Source organism: Nanorana parkeri, unplaced genomic scaffold (assembly GCF_000935625.1).
Source record: "Nanorana parkeri isolate BGI_ZX_2015 unplaced genomic scaffold, ASM93562v1 scaffold281, whole genome shotgun sequence".
In the NCBI taxonomy this organism is placed as follows: Eukaryota; Metazoa; Chordata; class Amphibia; order Anura; family Dicroglossidae; genus Nanorana; species Nanorana parkeri.
In genome coordinates this window covers 505,919-522,478 of record NW_017306549.1, presented here as the reverse complement: position 1 = coordinate 522,478, position 16,560 = coordinate 505,919, and the positions used below count along the sequence as shown (strand labels likewise).

At 41.4% G+C, this 16,560-nt stretch overlaps 1 protein-coding gene across 1 annotated transcript in view; it reads right to left on the bottom strand.

Moving 5' to 3' along the window:
* The window catches only part of GRM1 (glutamate metabotropic receptor 1), a 238,017-nt gene that overhangs the window by 21,269 nt on the left and 200,188 nt on the right, over nucleotides 1-16,560 (bottom strand). The window contains exons 4-5 of the mRNA XM_018557364.1: nucleotides 13,959-14,205; nucleotides 8,662-8,830 (exon numbers count right to left, since the gene is read on the bottom strand). Coding sequence (XP_018412866.1) covers nucleotides 8,662-8,830; nucleotides 13,959-14,205 — 416 coding nt within the window. The remainder of the gene's footprint in view (nucleotides 1-8,661; nucleotides 8,831-13,958; nucleotides 14,206-16,560) is intronic.

Here is a 16,560-nt window from a genome sequence, read left to right as displayed (position 1 = left end):
TGCCATCAAATTATCCTTTATGATTTATAGCATACCAAAGGATTCATCTAAGTATCAGAGTGAGAAAGGGCACCTAGAAAAAAATTAGCAGTTAACCCTTGCAGTGCGTGGGCAGCCCCACTGCAAGGGTTCATTCTTCTAAAACTTGGAGTTCTTCTTTAGAAATAGTATATGTCAATAAACATGCTCATTGTATAGGGCAACACATGGGGGTAAGTTCGCTGCTCAAGGAGTGGGGCATAACCTCAAAGTTAGGGAAGTCACGCAATTACTACAAATGTGAAACCAGACTGAAAGAAACACACAGAGAAGTTTTATGGCTAATAAAAAGGTGGTGTCTGCACTTCAAAAACTACGGGTGTCTGCACTTATGCTGCTCTTTTACTTTTCAAAGTCGGAAATGCTGGACAGGCTTGCCCACATGGCTGCCATGACACTGTTAGTCATTCCATATACCAGCTACCCTATGAGTGCTTACTAGTGCCACGTACAGGAAAGTTGTGTTAGGGCAATAATACTCATGCCTAAAGAGGGCACTGGCAGACAGACTGTACAAGACACCCAAAGCTAACCATTATGAGGTGAACAATGATTGGTGGTGTTGCATAATTTTGGATATTTGCTGACATTGCATGTGCCTGGCCATGCTTCACTAACCACCTTCATTGTCAAACATTTAGACTTGAAATATGTGTTTCCATGTTTGATTCATATAAGAAACTTATTTTCTGAATGTTGGTTTAAGCTTGCAATTCCAACTGCACTCTAATGTTTGGCCAGCTCAAATAGTTAGTTTCAGGTAGCTTCATGGTGAATCATTTAGGGGTCTATTCACAAAACTGCCGTAGGCAGCCAAGTGAATAATCGACCCGAAGTGAAGTGAGCCGAACGCGGCATTCGGCTCGGCTATTCTGCTCTGTACCTCTGTGGTACCGAGCAGAATAGAAACATTTAAAAAAAGAAGAAAATCCAAATAGAAAACGATTGGGTGGAGCTAGCAGTGACAGCTAGCTCCGCCCAACTGTTTTCTATTGGCCGGGCGGTTCTGCTGCCGTCAGAATAAAAAAAAGAAAAAAAGCCAGCATAGTCTCGACTGAGTAACTCGGCCAACTTCGGGAGCTGTACGGGCTATAGCTATAGTGTTAGCCCGTACAGTAGCCCTTCAGTTCTACTGAACTGGAGGGGTCCTGGGCCCGAAGCTAGCCGAAGGATCAGCCGAAGCTACGGCTAGATCTTACTTTCAGAAACGCTGGTAAGCATTTGATTAACCCTTGCAGTGGATCTCCTGCACTGCAAGGGTTAAGGGCCTGTTTTTGCCTTAAGGTTGAAAATAACAAAGTTATACTTAGCTGATCCTCTGAGCTGGCCGGCTGTGACAGTGCTCTCTCTCGCCTGTCTCTTGCTCTCCTGCAGTGCTGGAATGTCCCTTGGTGTCCTCAATTCTTATACACTGTGTAAATCAGGGGCCTTAAACTGTTAGAGCAGAGGGGGAGAGAGGCTCCAGGGAGCGGTCTAAGAGCAAGCTGGCTCAGAGGATAGGGGTGAGTATATTCTCCTGGTACACGTACTGTCTTCCTGGAGCCACTCAGCCCCTCTGGCTGAGAACCCTGGGTGACTTTGAGGCCACCTAACACCGTGGTATTGCCTCACAATGCCACAATATATATATCTATCTAGATATATCTATATAATGTTGGAAAATGTTTTCAAGGAAACAAGAACTGACGGTCATAACAAATGCCGTGCAAAACGAACTAGTATTAGGATGAATACTGATAAAAAAATCAGTGTTTTAATATTTATTGTTACAGATCTTTATATACAGTAAAAAGACATTGGTTACATTGGCTGAAAGTAGCAGTTGCATTATCACTGTGTGTATATAGCCTGTGCAGAGAGCAGGGGGACCCAGCACCACCCACTACAGGCCGCCTACAGAAAACTACAGTAGGGTGCGGATACAAGACCAATCACCCTGCATAAAAAAAGGAGTAGTGACTGGTCTTTTTTACAGGAAGCTCCTGCACAGAGACCGAGTTATGCTGGGTTACTGCACAAATCTGGAAAAAATATACAAAGCACACCAAAATTCAAGTATGAATACACATGCCTCTTGTTTTAAGGAAGCCGGCCAGGGTGCTATACAGTGCGTTCCAGCAGCTGACCGCTCTGGAATGCACTGTTTATGGTGTAAACAAGCCCTTATACTGGAATTCAGTTTTAAAGAATGCCTAGATCAGGGCTGTCCAACTGAAGGGCCCATGAGGCCTTAGTTACATAGTATACACAATGCAGAGGGGCAGAGGTGCTGAGTACTGGAACTCTCTCTGCATTCCAACAACCTGACACTGGCCAGAAGGTTTTTTTTGCTTACACTGAACACTAATGTGGGGGATATTAATTGCTTCAAGTGACACTCACACTAGGGCTTTTATTGCTGCTGTCCTGTCGCTGACACCAATGGAGGGGTGGTTGTTGTTGCTGTCACTGCCACTGGTAAAGAGGGGGGGATAATACGGCTGCCACAGTCACTGATGAGACTGGGGGATTGTTATAATTGCTGCCATTAACACCAGTTTATTGTTGTCACTGACGCTAATAAAAGGGAATTAATATTGCTGCTTCTGCATTGAAGTGAAGGCCACTTGCCAGAAACGTTTGCACAGCTGTGTCTGAGGCTGCGTGTCACTTCCATACATTATGGTGTGAGAGGAGATTACAGTGGCAGTATGCAGGTGAATAAAAGGGCCCTGAGGGTGAAGCTTCCTGGAAGGGGGTTATTCCTGTTACAGTAAACTCCCCAATATCCGGCATTCAAGCACCCAGCAAAACAAACATTGAGGACAGAATATCCTAGGTTTTGTTTTGCTGGTGGCTAGATGCACACTAAAAAAATGTGGGTTGGTGAACATTAAAAATTGATGTTAGCAACTAAATGTATTTATTTGCTAACAAAATTATTTGTTTAAATCTTGCTGCTGGCCAGCAGCTAGATTCCGTGGTCGGAAGCAGAATGTAAACAATGGGAAGCAATAGCCAACAATAGCCAATAGCAGGCTGGCTATTGTACCCGCCCACTGAGCAGAGGAGCGGACCTGAGAGACAACTTTCTCATTCAGGTCCGCTCCTCTGCTCATTGGCCTGGGCTTTAATAGCCAGCCTGCTATTGGCTATTTTAAAATGCTCCTGGCTGGAAGCTAGCCGGTAGGTGAATGGGGCTGCGGTGAGTGGGGGGTTGGGTTGGGGGTTTGGGGCACAACGGGGGTGAGTTGTGGCTGTTTGAGAGCTACTATTACCGCTCAAGCAACCAGAAACTACAGTTATTCGGCACCTATCGATCCCCATGGGTGTCAGATAACTGGGAGTTTACTGTGTTTTATAGGGTTTTATTATGATATGCATAGCCATTACCTGATAGTTTTGAATTAGAAATCATAAAAAAAAGAAATGGTTGATTTAAATGTGGCCCTCCACTCCATTTGTGGATACAAACGTGGCTCTGGAGTCCTTTTAGGTTGGATGCCACTGGTCTAGATTGATCTCAGTGTAGACTGTTTATATTGACTAGTTAATATTAAAAATACATTAGAGGTGTGATTTAGAACATTATTTAAAGATGTCTGGAAATGACATTTTTCCAAGGGGAAATTTGTTAATTTGTGTTTGTAGTAAACACCGACCTGCAGTTGACTACTAATCACTATTTATTCCATATTCAATCACACAGATTACCTGGGAATTGAGTAGGAGGACTTGTTGGCAATGCTTGCATGGTAATGAAATGATGTGTGCGCTTTATGTGTTGTTCGTAGCCATCAGACTGATAAGCCAACAGCGGAAGTAGCATAATGTTTTGCACACAGTCCAACTGTGTTTGTTGATTTAACTTGTCCCGCTATATGCCCAGGTTTTCAGTGGTAGGAATCACATAGCTAAAATAATACCACAATGCCTTTGGCTTAACGTGTTAAAATGGTTTCACACTAAGCGGAATATTCTTCTCACTTCTGTCTAAGCTGTCTCTGAAATGAAAATCAATCACTATGAAATATTTCCATTGACAAGCTGCTAAAAAGTATTCTTCTCTTTGTTGCTATGTAACTAATTCTGTTATAGCCAAATAAAAAAACAGCAACTAGGAGGGTGTTCTCTCATTTGCACCATGGAGGGAGCGGTTAGTTGAAGTGTTAAAGCCTTTTTTCCTTGTTTAGATTTAATGATTAAAATGTATCTAAACCAATAACAAAAAATGTATATGTTGCAGCTTACTGGAGCATAAGACCCCTTTCACACTGGCATAAAATTGATATCTATGTAACAGCTTTGATATATTATTTATTCCCTTTCTCCTGAAAGAACAATCAGCACGTGGCTTTGTGATAAGCAAATGAGGATCATCAAACAGAGCTCTTGGAGAAGTGACACTAAAGGATAAATGGATGCCTAAGGGTTGTTATCCCTTGGGAAAATCCAGACCTGCTGCTGGTATTTACTGCCCACACCTGTTTTGTTTGGTAGCATGGATACAGGGAGCTTTCTGTGTAATCATATGCACAACCTCACAAGCTGGAACAGTAGTAACCTTTCATGACCTTATGGACAAGTCTTTCTGGACCCTACACTCAAGAATGTGATTCACTGAGACTTTATGAGTGTACCTATCATACCTACCATATGAGTGTACCTATAAAGGTGCCCATACACTTTACAACCATCGCAAGACCGTAGTCTTGCGATGGTTGTAAAGTAATTTAAAAAACGTACAATCTGCCCATCTTGGACAGGCAGATCGTACTTGCGATCATCGATGGCCAGCCAGCATTTGTCTCCCGAGCATCATTCTAACCAGCCGAAAATCATAAGATTTTCGGCTGGTTTTCTAGCATGCTCCTTAGACAAAAGACGTGCGACCGTACAGTAGAAACGGTCGCACGTCTTCATTCACACTGCACGATTCTCGTACGATCGCGGGATTTCCTTAAAGGTGCCCATACACTGCACGATTCTCGTACGATCGCGGGAAGGTGTATGGGCACCTTTAAGGAAATCCCGCGATCGTACGAGAATCGTGCAGTGTGAATGAAGACGTGCGACCGTTTCTACTGTAAGGTCGCACGTCTTTTGTCTAAGGAGAATGCTTGAAAACCAGCCAAAAATCTTACGATTTTCGGCTGGTTAGAATGATGCTCGGGAGACAAATGCCGAACGGGCCGGTGTGCGCACGCGCACACTGCCCGTCAAGCATTGCGGTCATCTCAAACCCGCCCCTCAGGGGGGCGGGCTTGCGATGATCCCAAGTACGATCGGCCTGTCCAAGATGGGCAGATCGTACGATTTTTAATTACTTTACAACCATCGCAAGACTAAGGTCTTGCGATGGTTGTAAAGTGTATGGCCACCTTTAGAGAGCGAAATGCCCTGGCATGTGTGAATGAGTGAGAGAAAGATGATGATAGCTTGATGATGTTAACCGCAAACCCTATCTCTACCTCCCCATCCAAATTCTCTCTCCATTTCCCTTAAGTGTAATTAGAATTTATGTATATCCCTATTTGTAAATAAACCCAACCCATATTTAAGATTCAGTTGTCCGTCAATAAATAAAGGCACCCTAAACAGAGGACATTCTACAGGGGTTGACTAGATGTAAATAGACTCATTTTAGACATGGCTGCCCACACTAACATGGATCTGGCAATGTCACTTTATTCCTCCATCGCAAGATGGGGGAAAAACTGCAAGGACACGGATGTCACAACAGTGACATCCATTACAATGAGGAGGGAATCCGTGCATGCATCCCCTCCTGATAAGAGCATGTGAAAGGGGCCTAAATGTGGTGGCTGCATTAGCTTTCATTTGTTTTGCTATTTTTTACCTTGATTTTCACCTGGTGATCCGGTCAGTAAACACGCTTCCTGTCTTAAGCTGGCCATACACCTTACAAAGATCGCACGACTTTCGTTGTGCGATGTTTGTAAGGTAATTAAAATCTTGTTCGATCTGCCCATCTTGGACAGGCAGATTGTACTTGCGATCATCGCAAGACCTCCCCGCTGAGGGGAGGGCTTGCGATGATTCCTATCCTGAGCGGGCAGTGTGCGCTTGTGCACACCGGCCCGTTCGGCATTTGTCTTCCAAGCATGCCACTAACCTGCTGAAAATCTTAGGATTATCGGCAGGTTTTCTAGCATGCTCCTTAGACAAAAGAAGTGCGACCGTACAGTAGAAATGGTCGCATGCCTTCCATATACCTGCCGATTATCGTACGATAATCGGCAGGTGTATGGGCACCTTTACAGTGGCTCCACTCTACGGAGGAACAACAGAGCCCCTCTTGGACAGCAGCATATTTAACCTGTGGGGAGGGCAGTGTTAGATGGACAAATTAAATCCAAATTCCAGATAACACTAAAATTGGCCATAGGCGACGCTTTAAAAGCTTTTACCGCTCATCAGTTTAGTGTTATCAGTGATTGATAGCCCTATATGATTGCTATCACTCGGACGTTCGCAACAATATGTAACATGTGGCGCCGCAAACGCGTATTTACGTTTATATGTGCGTAAATGTGGGGGTGGGGGACTTAAACATTGGGGGGGGTTACTTTTTTATGTGACTTTTATTAATTTTTTTTACTCTTTTTATGTTTTTTTACACTTAATGTCATTGCAATTACATAGGGCAGGGGCCCTCCAGCTGTGGTGGAATTACAAATCCCATGAGGCATTGCAAGATTCTCAGCCACAGACATGACTCCCGGAGAGAGATGCATCATGGGATTTGTAGTTTCACCACAGCTGGAGGGCCGGAGTTTGGCTCCCCCTGACATAGGGGGATAACAATCCCCCTATATAATAGCAAAGGCACACTGACAGGTCCTCTTTATGGAGACATTAGGGATCTCTAAGACCCCTAATGTCACCTGGGGACCCCAAAAGAAGCTTATGAAGCACAGATCTGCTTCATCAGCTTCTTCTCTCTGGCTATAGCAGCCAGATGACTGACAGGTGAATGCGGAAGTGATGTAATACACATCACTTCTGCATTCACAGCACGGAGGGAGGTCAGCAAGGAGGAAGATGCTGACCTCCCTCACTTCTTCCTCCTGAGGCCCTCCCGAGCCGGTCCCGGGCCGCAGATGGGGCAGCGGATCCCGGGATTGAAGGTGAGGGGTCAGGAGGGGGGCGGCGGCGGATCTCGAGGGGGAGAGGGGGGTCACGGAGCCAGCACATACGCGCGATCGGGAGCCTATGTAGCCGCCGATCGTGTGTATGTGAAACAGCCTGTAACGGCTCTTTGCAGTGAACAGGCTTTTCTGCCCGTGCGCAAGTAGAAAAAAAAATCCGCAAATGCGAGTCCGCCGTTCGTCCGTTTTTTTGCAACGGGCGGACGGCAACAGGTTAAGCAGCAGTTTTATTTTAACTTTTGGGATAAAGGTTTTAAATAAATGAATAAAAGCCGACCATTGTAAGCACGCCATGTCATTGTTAGTTTGTCTCAACCCTCTAAACTAAAAAAGAAAACTAAATCAGTCACCATGTGTAAAAATTGGTAAGCTACAATAAATTAGATTTTTGCTTTTGGGTTTAGCTTTTTATTGCTATGGGAGAACAATAGTAGTAATTATCTTTGGTTTTATTGAACCAGTGCCCAGATCATGCAAACTAAAGTATTTACATATTGTGAACAAGCAGTAAAAGCACTTAAGAACAAGCTCTCACTTACTTCTTTAGCTTTAAGTATTTTGGAAATTTCACAACAGAGCCTCTAAAATCATATTTTATTCCCTTTTCTGTTGTATGGATAGAATCTTGGTAGGCTGCCAGCCCTCTAGAGTAAATGAACAACAGGTGTTTTTCTTTTTCTTAGAACCCCATTGTAACATGACTTTGTAATCTTTGTTGTGATCTTTAAGGGCTTGTTCACACCAAAAGCGGTGCGTTTCAGAGCGTTATCGGAGCAAGCCCTATTGCTGGCGTTTGCAGTGGAACTAAACCCAGGCAAAGTTTTGCCATGCGTCCGATCACACTGCGGGCGCGGGGGGGTTGGTGGCGTGGAAGCAGGGTCATTGAATTCAGATCTTGCACTACAAGCAAGGTTCACTTATTTACAGTGGCCCCCCTACAAGCCAAAAAGCTGCTATTAAAAAAAATCATAAATATTCATACTTTACCCTCAACTCTTGTACCTGCACTTTCGGACAAGATATTGGTAATGCTAAAAAATTCACATCAAGCACACACAGTGCAGGAGCATTTTCTGGGCTACTCAGCATTACCCAGGATATGGCCAGAAGGACCGTGGCTTTTCCCTTACCTACAGTCATTTTTGAGCCTGATGAAGGGGACCCTGCGCGGCCCCTGAAACGTTGCGCTTGATTAAGTGTCAATATGCGTCAATAAATAGACGTTTGGCACTTCATTTGGTGTGCTGTTGACATCTTTATCAAGTTCTGTTTCGAGCGGCACCATCCGCTGTCACTTCAAGCACCCAACTTGTTTATCTCTGGGATATCCAGTAAGGAGTGCAAAAGGATTGTTCACCCTCTCCTAGGCGCCGTGTTAAAGTAGTGTTATAGTAAAATATAAGGCAAACATTCTCTCAGGTCTAATTTAAATAGTTGTACAATTACGACTTTTGTTTGTCTTTCAACCTACCTTTATTTGTCCTTTAGAACAAGGATCGCTGCACACTGATCGAACCATTTCACTTTTATTCATCTGCATCTTTTCGTCGTAAATTGTTAAATTTCCTTCCTGCCATGTTCCTACAAGAACATAATCGTAGTGGCTTGGCTCAATAAATTGAAGATTCATGATATCATATCTAAAGTTGAAAAAAAATGGTTTCATTTTAGGTTCTTCTCATCCACCATTCTTATTCTTCACATTACATTCTCATCCATACCCTCCATATGTTTATAAATGAGCTCACAGACACACAAACAGAATAACTAATGCAAATAAATGCATATCACGTATAGCTTGCAAACATCCTAACAGTTTAGCGTTTACATAATATTTAAAATGTTCTCCTGTTAACGTGGATTTTGTAACAGATATACAGTATTCTGTTTATTTCAAGTGCATGTAGAACAAAACTGAGCACGTTGGATAGTTCAGATAAAACAGCTTTTTATCACAAAACAAAAATAAAATGCATTTACAAAGCAGTGACTTGAGCAAACCATGTAGCCAGGTAGGTTAATCAACTCCCATCGAATGTCAGGTTATAATGCAGATGCAGCAACTATCACTTCTGGATGAGCCAGCAAAAAAACAGATAGCATGCTTTGATAGAAAAAAACATGAATGACTCTAAGACACACCAGGGGTTAAACTGCTTAAAAACGTGTGCAGAATGGTAAATAATCCCGGGGGACAATAATTATGCAGCCTGGACCTCCACTAACATGTGTCGGGGCACTTGCCACTTCAACAGCATGGAGGAAGAGAGGTACTAATGGCACTAATATAGAGAATTTGAACGCTGCAGGGGAGTCAATTGAGAAACAGGTGAGTGAAGTAACATGGGGCAAAGTGAAAATGTAAATTAAGGAAATGTAAAAAATAAACGTCTATATGAAGAAAGAAGAAGTTAAAAAAAAACATTTGAGAGCAGCTGTGTCCATCAAAGTCTACTATCACCAGCCCGCCTTGGAACACAACACAGTATAAGGAAATATACTGTAATTGTATATTCAAATAAACCTTCTAAGACTATAGAAGCAATAAATAAAATGCATATATATGGTAGAATACACTAAAATAATAGGGACGCAAATACATTACATATTAATGCAATAAAATAGCATTTATAAATACATTTGAAGACAATATAAACCACTTTTTTTATTATAACAGAAAAATATATATAAGAACAGTGGGAAACAGGAACTGAACTGTGTAAAACAGTACATCAAGTAGACTAACAAATGTCTAAAAGGGAAATAATATTATTAAAATAAACTAACAGGTCTATTCACAAAAGGGTGAAGAGTTTGGAGAAGGCAGGAGAAGGGAACAATCTAGTACAACATAGCTGGAAAGTGAGCTGAATTAGAGAATTTTTCCAAATCAGCTATGTTGTATTAGATTGTCCACTTCTCCTGCCTTCTCCAAACTCTTCACCCTTTAGTGAATAGCCCTGTAGATGTAACTGGCATGCATGGTGAACAAAGTGACATTAAGGGGTCTATGAAACTAAGCTGCCGAATGATCTAGCCGTAGCTCCGGCTGATCCCTCGGCTTCGGCTATTCGACTGTAATTTGCTGCTGCCACCCATCATTTTTAGGGAACCCTGACTCAAGGCCATGAAATTGAAACCCAAGTGAAAAACTTTATTTTGTCCACCATTTCAATGTTAAATTTTATATTTATGCGCGCACAACATTTTTAGCTATACCCACCTCTCCTGCTTAACAAATTATTTTATTACATTAACTCACACATCTCTTTTTCAACAAAGAACTAAGGGGGAAACTAAAACTCCATTTTACTTGCTGTATTTTTTTATAACAAGGAAATTATATGTATACATATTGTTTCTTAGGGGTCTATTCACGAAGCTGCCGAAGGATCTAGCCGTAGCTTCGGCCGATCCTTCGGCTAGCTTCGGTAACGGGAGTCCACTTCGGCCGAACATGCTGAGCATGTTCGGCCGACCCGAAGCCACACGAAGCAAGCCGATGTACGGCTCATTTCAGCCGACGTACGGCTGAAATTAGCCGTACCAGCCTGAAGTGAATAGCCGAACAGTGTTCGGCTCACTTCAGATCGGTCATTCACTCGGCTGCCCTCGGCAGCTTCGTGAATAGACCCCTTAGTATCACTTTGCTCCTCATGCATACAGGTGACATCTACAGGGTTATTCAGGAAATGGTGAAGTTTAACACAAGCACTTAACCCTTGCAGTGCGGGGGTAGCCCCACTGCAAGGGTTAAGAAGTTTTTCCTCCAAAGTTCTGCTTTAATACCTAATGTAATGAATATGTGTAACTGATCACTGGCGGAGGTGAGACTTCCTCTTGCCTGCAGCAGACTGATGACATCATTTCAGCCTAGAATCACTTGACTGGAGCTCATGGACTGCTTTTCAATGATAAAAGGTACAGCTATTTTAAAGAAATGACACTGTTTCTGTATATTGTAACATGTCAGGAATATATTAATGCAGAATTGAAAAAGTACACAAAAAGGCCAATTTTAATATAAGTTGGTACTACTTTTTAATTTTAGTACTATATTCAAATCTAAAGGGATGTTCCATAAACATGGTTCTCTAAAATAAACTATCTAAAGAGCAGTTTTATGTAATCCACTGCAGACAAATGCAGTGGATTGACAGAACTTTAGATTGCTCTTTATAGAGTGCCACCGGATTTTCATTGTACAGATGAAGCTTATTTATTGCTAGATGCTAAAAAGGTTCAGACATGTTTCCAAGGTTCAGGGGCCACCTTTATCAGGGTAGTAGACTTTTAAACTTAGGTTGGCCGGGATGTTAATGTAGGATCTTTAAAATGTTTTGTAGCCGAAAGGCATGCAGTCTGCTCTGGTCACTAGTTTAGCAGCCTGAATAAATCAGTGAACACCAACAGTGAAGGTTTGCTGATGCTTCACTCTCCTAGAGCTTCCGGAAAGCAGACATCAAATATTTATAGCTATAGTGGTTTGGGGTCATTTTTTTTAGTTTTCAGGTTTTTAAACTGATGTTTTATATATTTTAACTATGTACTGTACTAAACAGTCTGAACAGCACAGACAAGGAGGGGAGAGAAGAGAGAGGATAAGTCACTCCTTTGACTCAGATGTACATTTAAATGTGAGCTTGAGTTTTTGAGCTTTGTTCTACGCATGCACAGAAGAATCTCCATTTCTTCCCATCGAGAGGCTGTCCACCGTTGAGATACAAAATAGACAGTATTCCTGAAGAAATAAATGGAGATTTTTTTTGCTTAGATGTCTATAGCATGCAAAGATATACTTGAATATAAATAATACATCTATCAACTCTGTATTTTGTGGAACAGCTTGACTATATTCATCAATCATGAGAAAATTAACAACTGCATTATATATATTTGCATGAACTGGGTCCGCAGGCTATGCAATTTTTTAAATATATATTTATTTATTTATATATTGATAGATTGATATTTTTAATGCTGGTGTAGGAGTTTTTAGTGGAGTAATAAAACTATGAGATGAAATTTACAAAAAATCTTGGTTAATGTGCTTTTTTAGGGGAATGTATTTATCAATAGTTAATTATACAGCACTACGGAGATTACAGGATATATTTACTACGAGTCTTATTTATTCCCCGTTGGTACAATTTCTATTTTCAGAATTACTATTTTTATTTCCTCCATATAACTCTCTAGTTGTGTAATGATGATCCTTATCACTAAACATGACTTCTAAGTGATCATTTGTACATCAACAAGCAATAGGCTTAAAGAAAAACTCTATTTTCATTGAAAAATGTATATAATGTATACAATTGCTACATATGCCATTTTTCAGTTTAATTTGATTAAAAATTAATTTTTACTTTCAACCTTGAGGCATTCATAATTTTCTAAGGGGTCTATTCGCAAAGCTGCCGTAGGCAGCAGAGTGAACAACCGACCCGAAGTGAAGTGAGCCGAACACTGTTCGGCTATTCACTTCAGGCTTGTACGGCTGATTTCAGCCGTATATCGTCTGAAATCAGCTGTACATCGGGTGGCTTTGGGTCGGCCAAACATGCTCAGCATGTTCGGCTGACCCAAAGTGCCGAAAGTGGTAACCAGGGATGCCCATGTGTCATTACACACTGAGAACCCGTCGGAGCTGCTGTGATTTTACAGCAGCTCCGCCAGGCTCCCAGTTTACTGAGGAGCCACAGTGTAATGACAGAAGGCGTTACCAGGTAACCAGGGACGCCTTCTGTCATTACACACAGAACCCGGCGGAGATGACAGCTGGCTCCGCCCAGCTGTCAGAAGCATGCTGTCGGCCGACCAATGGCCAGCTTCGAATTTCCCCTGGGCTCAGTCGAGCCAAAGCATATGCCTGTACAGCAGCCCTGAACCGAAGGGGTCCTGGGGTTGAGGCTACCCGAAGGATCAGCCGAAGCTATGGCTAGATCCTTCGGTAGCTTTGTGAATAGACCCCTAAATCTTTTAGACTTTTAAAGTATTTTCTTTGCATGGCAACATTACTTTATGTACAAAAACACAACAGAATTTTCATTTCATTCTTCACAATATTTTAGTGGTTTACTATAAGTCTGCACAGAGTCTTTCAAATTTCAGGCATTCCTGCAATTGAAGTTTAAACTTTGGAGGGGCACTTTCCAAAACTCTTGCTCATGTTAATAAATGCTGAGCCTACACATTTTGATACACTAAGTTAAAGCAGAACTCCAAGGAAAAACTATTTAAAACCCTTGCAGTGGGGCTAGCCCCTCACTGCAAGGGTTAAGTGCTCATTTGAGTGTAGGTTAAAAAAGAGTTTTACTCACCTGATCCTCAGAGCCGGCTCTTAGACCGATCCCTGCAGCTACTCTCCTCCTACTCTACAGTAATCTAAGGATCCTTGCATGATCTGGGGAGGAGACAGACCGTAGGGAAAGCTTTCACAGCTGGCCGGATCCAAGGTTCGGATGAATATAACATTTTTTTTTACCTAGACACAAATGAGTACTTAACCTTTGTAGTGGGTTTTTTTTTTACCCCAGAGTTCTTCTTTAAAGAAAAGATACTTTCACTTTACAGGGTTATAAAAAGTACTGCTAATGCCTACATCGGTGCCTCCAGAACAGAAGCTGGCATGGATCTGCAATAAGGTTTACCATCATTTTTGCAAAGTATACAAAGTCCACTTGAAGAGGAGGGTTTTTTTACAATATTTTTCTTCAAGAAAACTGGAGTTTAGCAAGTACACACTTTTATACTCTCCAATTATACCTTCCAGGGACATCTCCTTTTTCATCAAAAAATATATCTTCTCCAGAGACACCTGAAAATCTGCTCTTTAATAGGAAGTCAAGCAGTTTGCTGCCATCAATAGGCTTCATTGCATCACACAGTCCAACGTATCCTGGACAAAGGACCGAATGCATGTTATGTAGGCCATGGGCCATTGCATATATTGCATTAATGACAAAGCCCATTTTACTGTCCTGTACATAGTTTTCCTTCAAACTTTCATCACCTAAAAGAGAGTGAAAATAAAATTTTTCAAAATATGCTGAAATCAATTATTTACAAAATATATTTCATTACAAAATATACTGCATCTGCATAGACAAATGCATGGGCTTATTTAGCGAGGGGTACAAAGTGCAGTGACTGGGAAATGTGTTAACCTGTAGCATAAGATTTGATCTTTTTCTTTGTCTGACAGCAGTGATCTCAAATAAGATTGATTGTTGTGGGTTACCACACTGTCCATAGAATAGCCTTTTTATGGATATTTTCATAACTAAGATTTTTTTTGTCCACATTTTTTCAAAAGTATATATAAATCAAATCACTTGACATGTTTGAAATAATTTTTCTACTTTTTAATTTTTTTTTATTTAACTATTTTCCTATTCTGCTCGCTACCTCTGCGGCATTCGGCTATTCACTTACTGCCGTTTGGGCCCTATGAGAATAGGGGTAAATGGCAGCGAGTGAGCTGCCGGAGCTTCAGCTCAGCTGATCCAAATGTTGGTTCGGCTGAGTCGAACTCCTTCTGCACTCCGGCTCAGCCGAACTTGCAGAGCATGTTCGGCTGACCAAAAGGCAGCTGATATACGGCTGCTTTTAGCCAATGTACGGCTGAAATCAGCCGTACAAGCCAGAAGTGAATAACCGAACAGCATTCGGCTCACTTCACTTTGGCTCGGTTATTCACTCGGCTGCCTATGGCAGCTTTGTGAAAAACCCCCTTAGAAATTAGTCAAAAGGGGTAAAAGTGTAAAAACGTAAGTAGGAAGAAAGTTGAATAATCCGATCTCTACTTAATAAATAGACACCAAGCTCAATGCACGAAGAATCTTATCACAAAAGACAAACGGTATATGTAAGGGAAACAAATTGCTTGGTATGGATTTCTATTATTCAAGATGGTAGGTGCACAACTTTGGACGGCCAAAGCAACAACTCTCTTAGCGTCACCTCTATTACCCTGAAAAAATACTTAGTCTGGCATTGTTTGTTCTGGTCAAGTATATTATGACATTTAGGTTGATGTAGGAATAGAGCACGCTCACTTTGCAACGTGAATCAGGTGAAGCTAAGAGAAATGTCACTTTGCAATTAATACCTATTCATGTGCAAGGAAATGTTCGAACATTATTGGATGTTTGAAGTCAGCACAACTTCACCTTATTCACTAAACTAAGTGAAAAGTTACTAGGCAAATAGGAAAATTTAACTTAGCTTAGTGAATAAGGTGAATCTCTACTGACTTCAGGGCAATTATATATCCGATTTTTGCTTGCTCATGATTGGAGAATGGAAGTCAGTAGTGAATGAGGAAGTTAACCCCATTCACTGAGCTTAGGGAAAACTCCCTGCAGCCTCCATCAGAATTTTCAGCATTCAACACCTGTCAGAGTTTTAGACGCCTGTGTCCCCCTGCTGCATGCTTTGACCCCATGCTCTATCACCTACGTCGCTGCTGTGTACTGTGAGGAGTTCGCCTACCTCTTCCAGTTGCCATAGGGAAGAGGTATATTAGCGTCTGGATGGGGAGGTTTAAGCCTAGATTAAGTAAGAGGAGCGGTGACTACTTTACAACACTGCAATGGCTGCAATGAACTGCAATCTCAATACCAATAAGTAAATTAAACATGAGATTGTAGTTCATCACGGGAGTGAGGCTGGGGTGGTGACTACTTTACAACACACACAGGAACCATGGGAAACAAAAGTAGCCACCCTCCAGAAGGAAGGACAGTGTCAGCACCAATTCAGAGATGATTCGAGGATCTACAACTGAGTGATACACATATGCAATACATTTTTGTTAATAGTTAGGGTACTTGAATGTATTTTTAAGATTTAACTCTTGAAATTAGTGTCCTTTTAAATGACATTATGGTATTGTTGGCACACATTCATTGTTTAGTAAACAGCAGCGGTGCCTAAGGTAATTATCACATACATTCTTAAGCTACTGTAATGAGTGACATATATATGTAGATTTTTTTTAATGACAATAATAAAATAATATATCAATAACAGGTACAATACAATAGTATCACATTATTTTTGCTTCATATTCTCACCATGAAGAACTGTAGCAATGATGTATAATACGTACCCTCACAGATCCACTATATGTAATGAAGTTAAATTTATACGTGTGGCACAGGTTTGTTCTGCTTGTCAGTCTCTTTGCTGTCCTATAATTATCTCCTTTCTCTCCTTTCACAGCAAGTTGTTAAATTATACCATCTAATAATAACTGCAGAATAAAAATAACTTTGTGCGTGCCAATCTAGGCCACAAAATATTAGATTTGATTTATTGTTATTTAGTTTACATTTTTATATAGGACTGACACTTTATTATAATA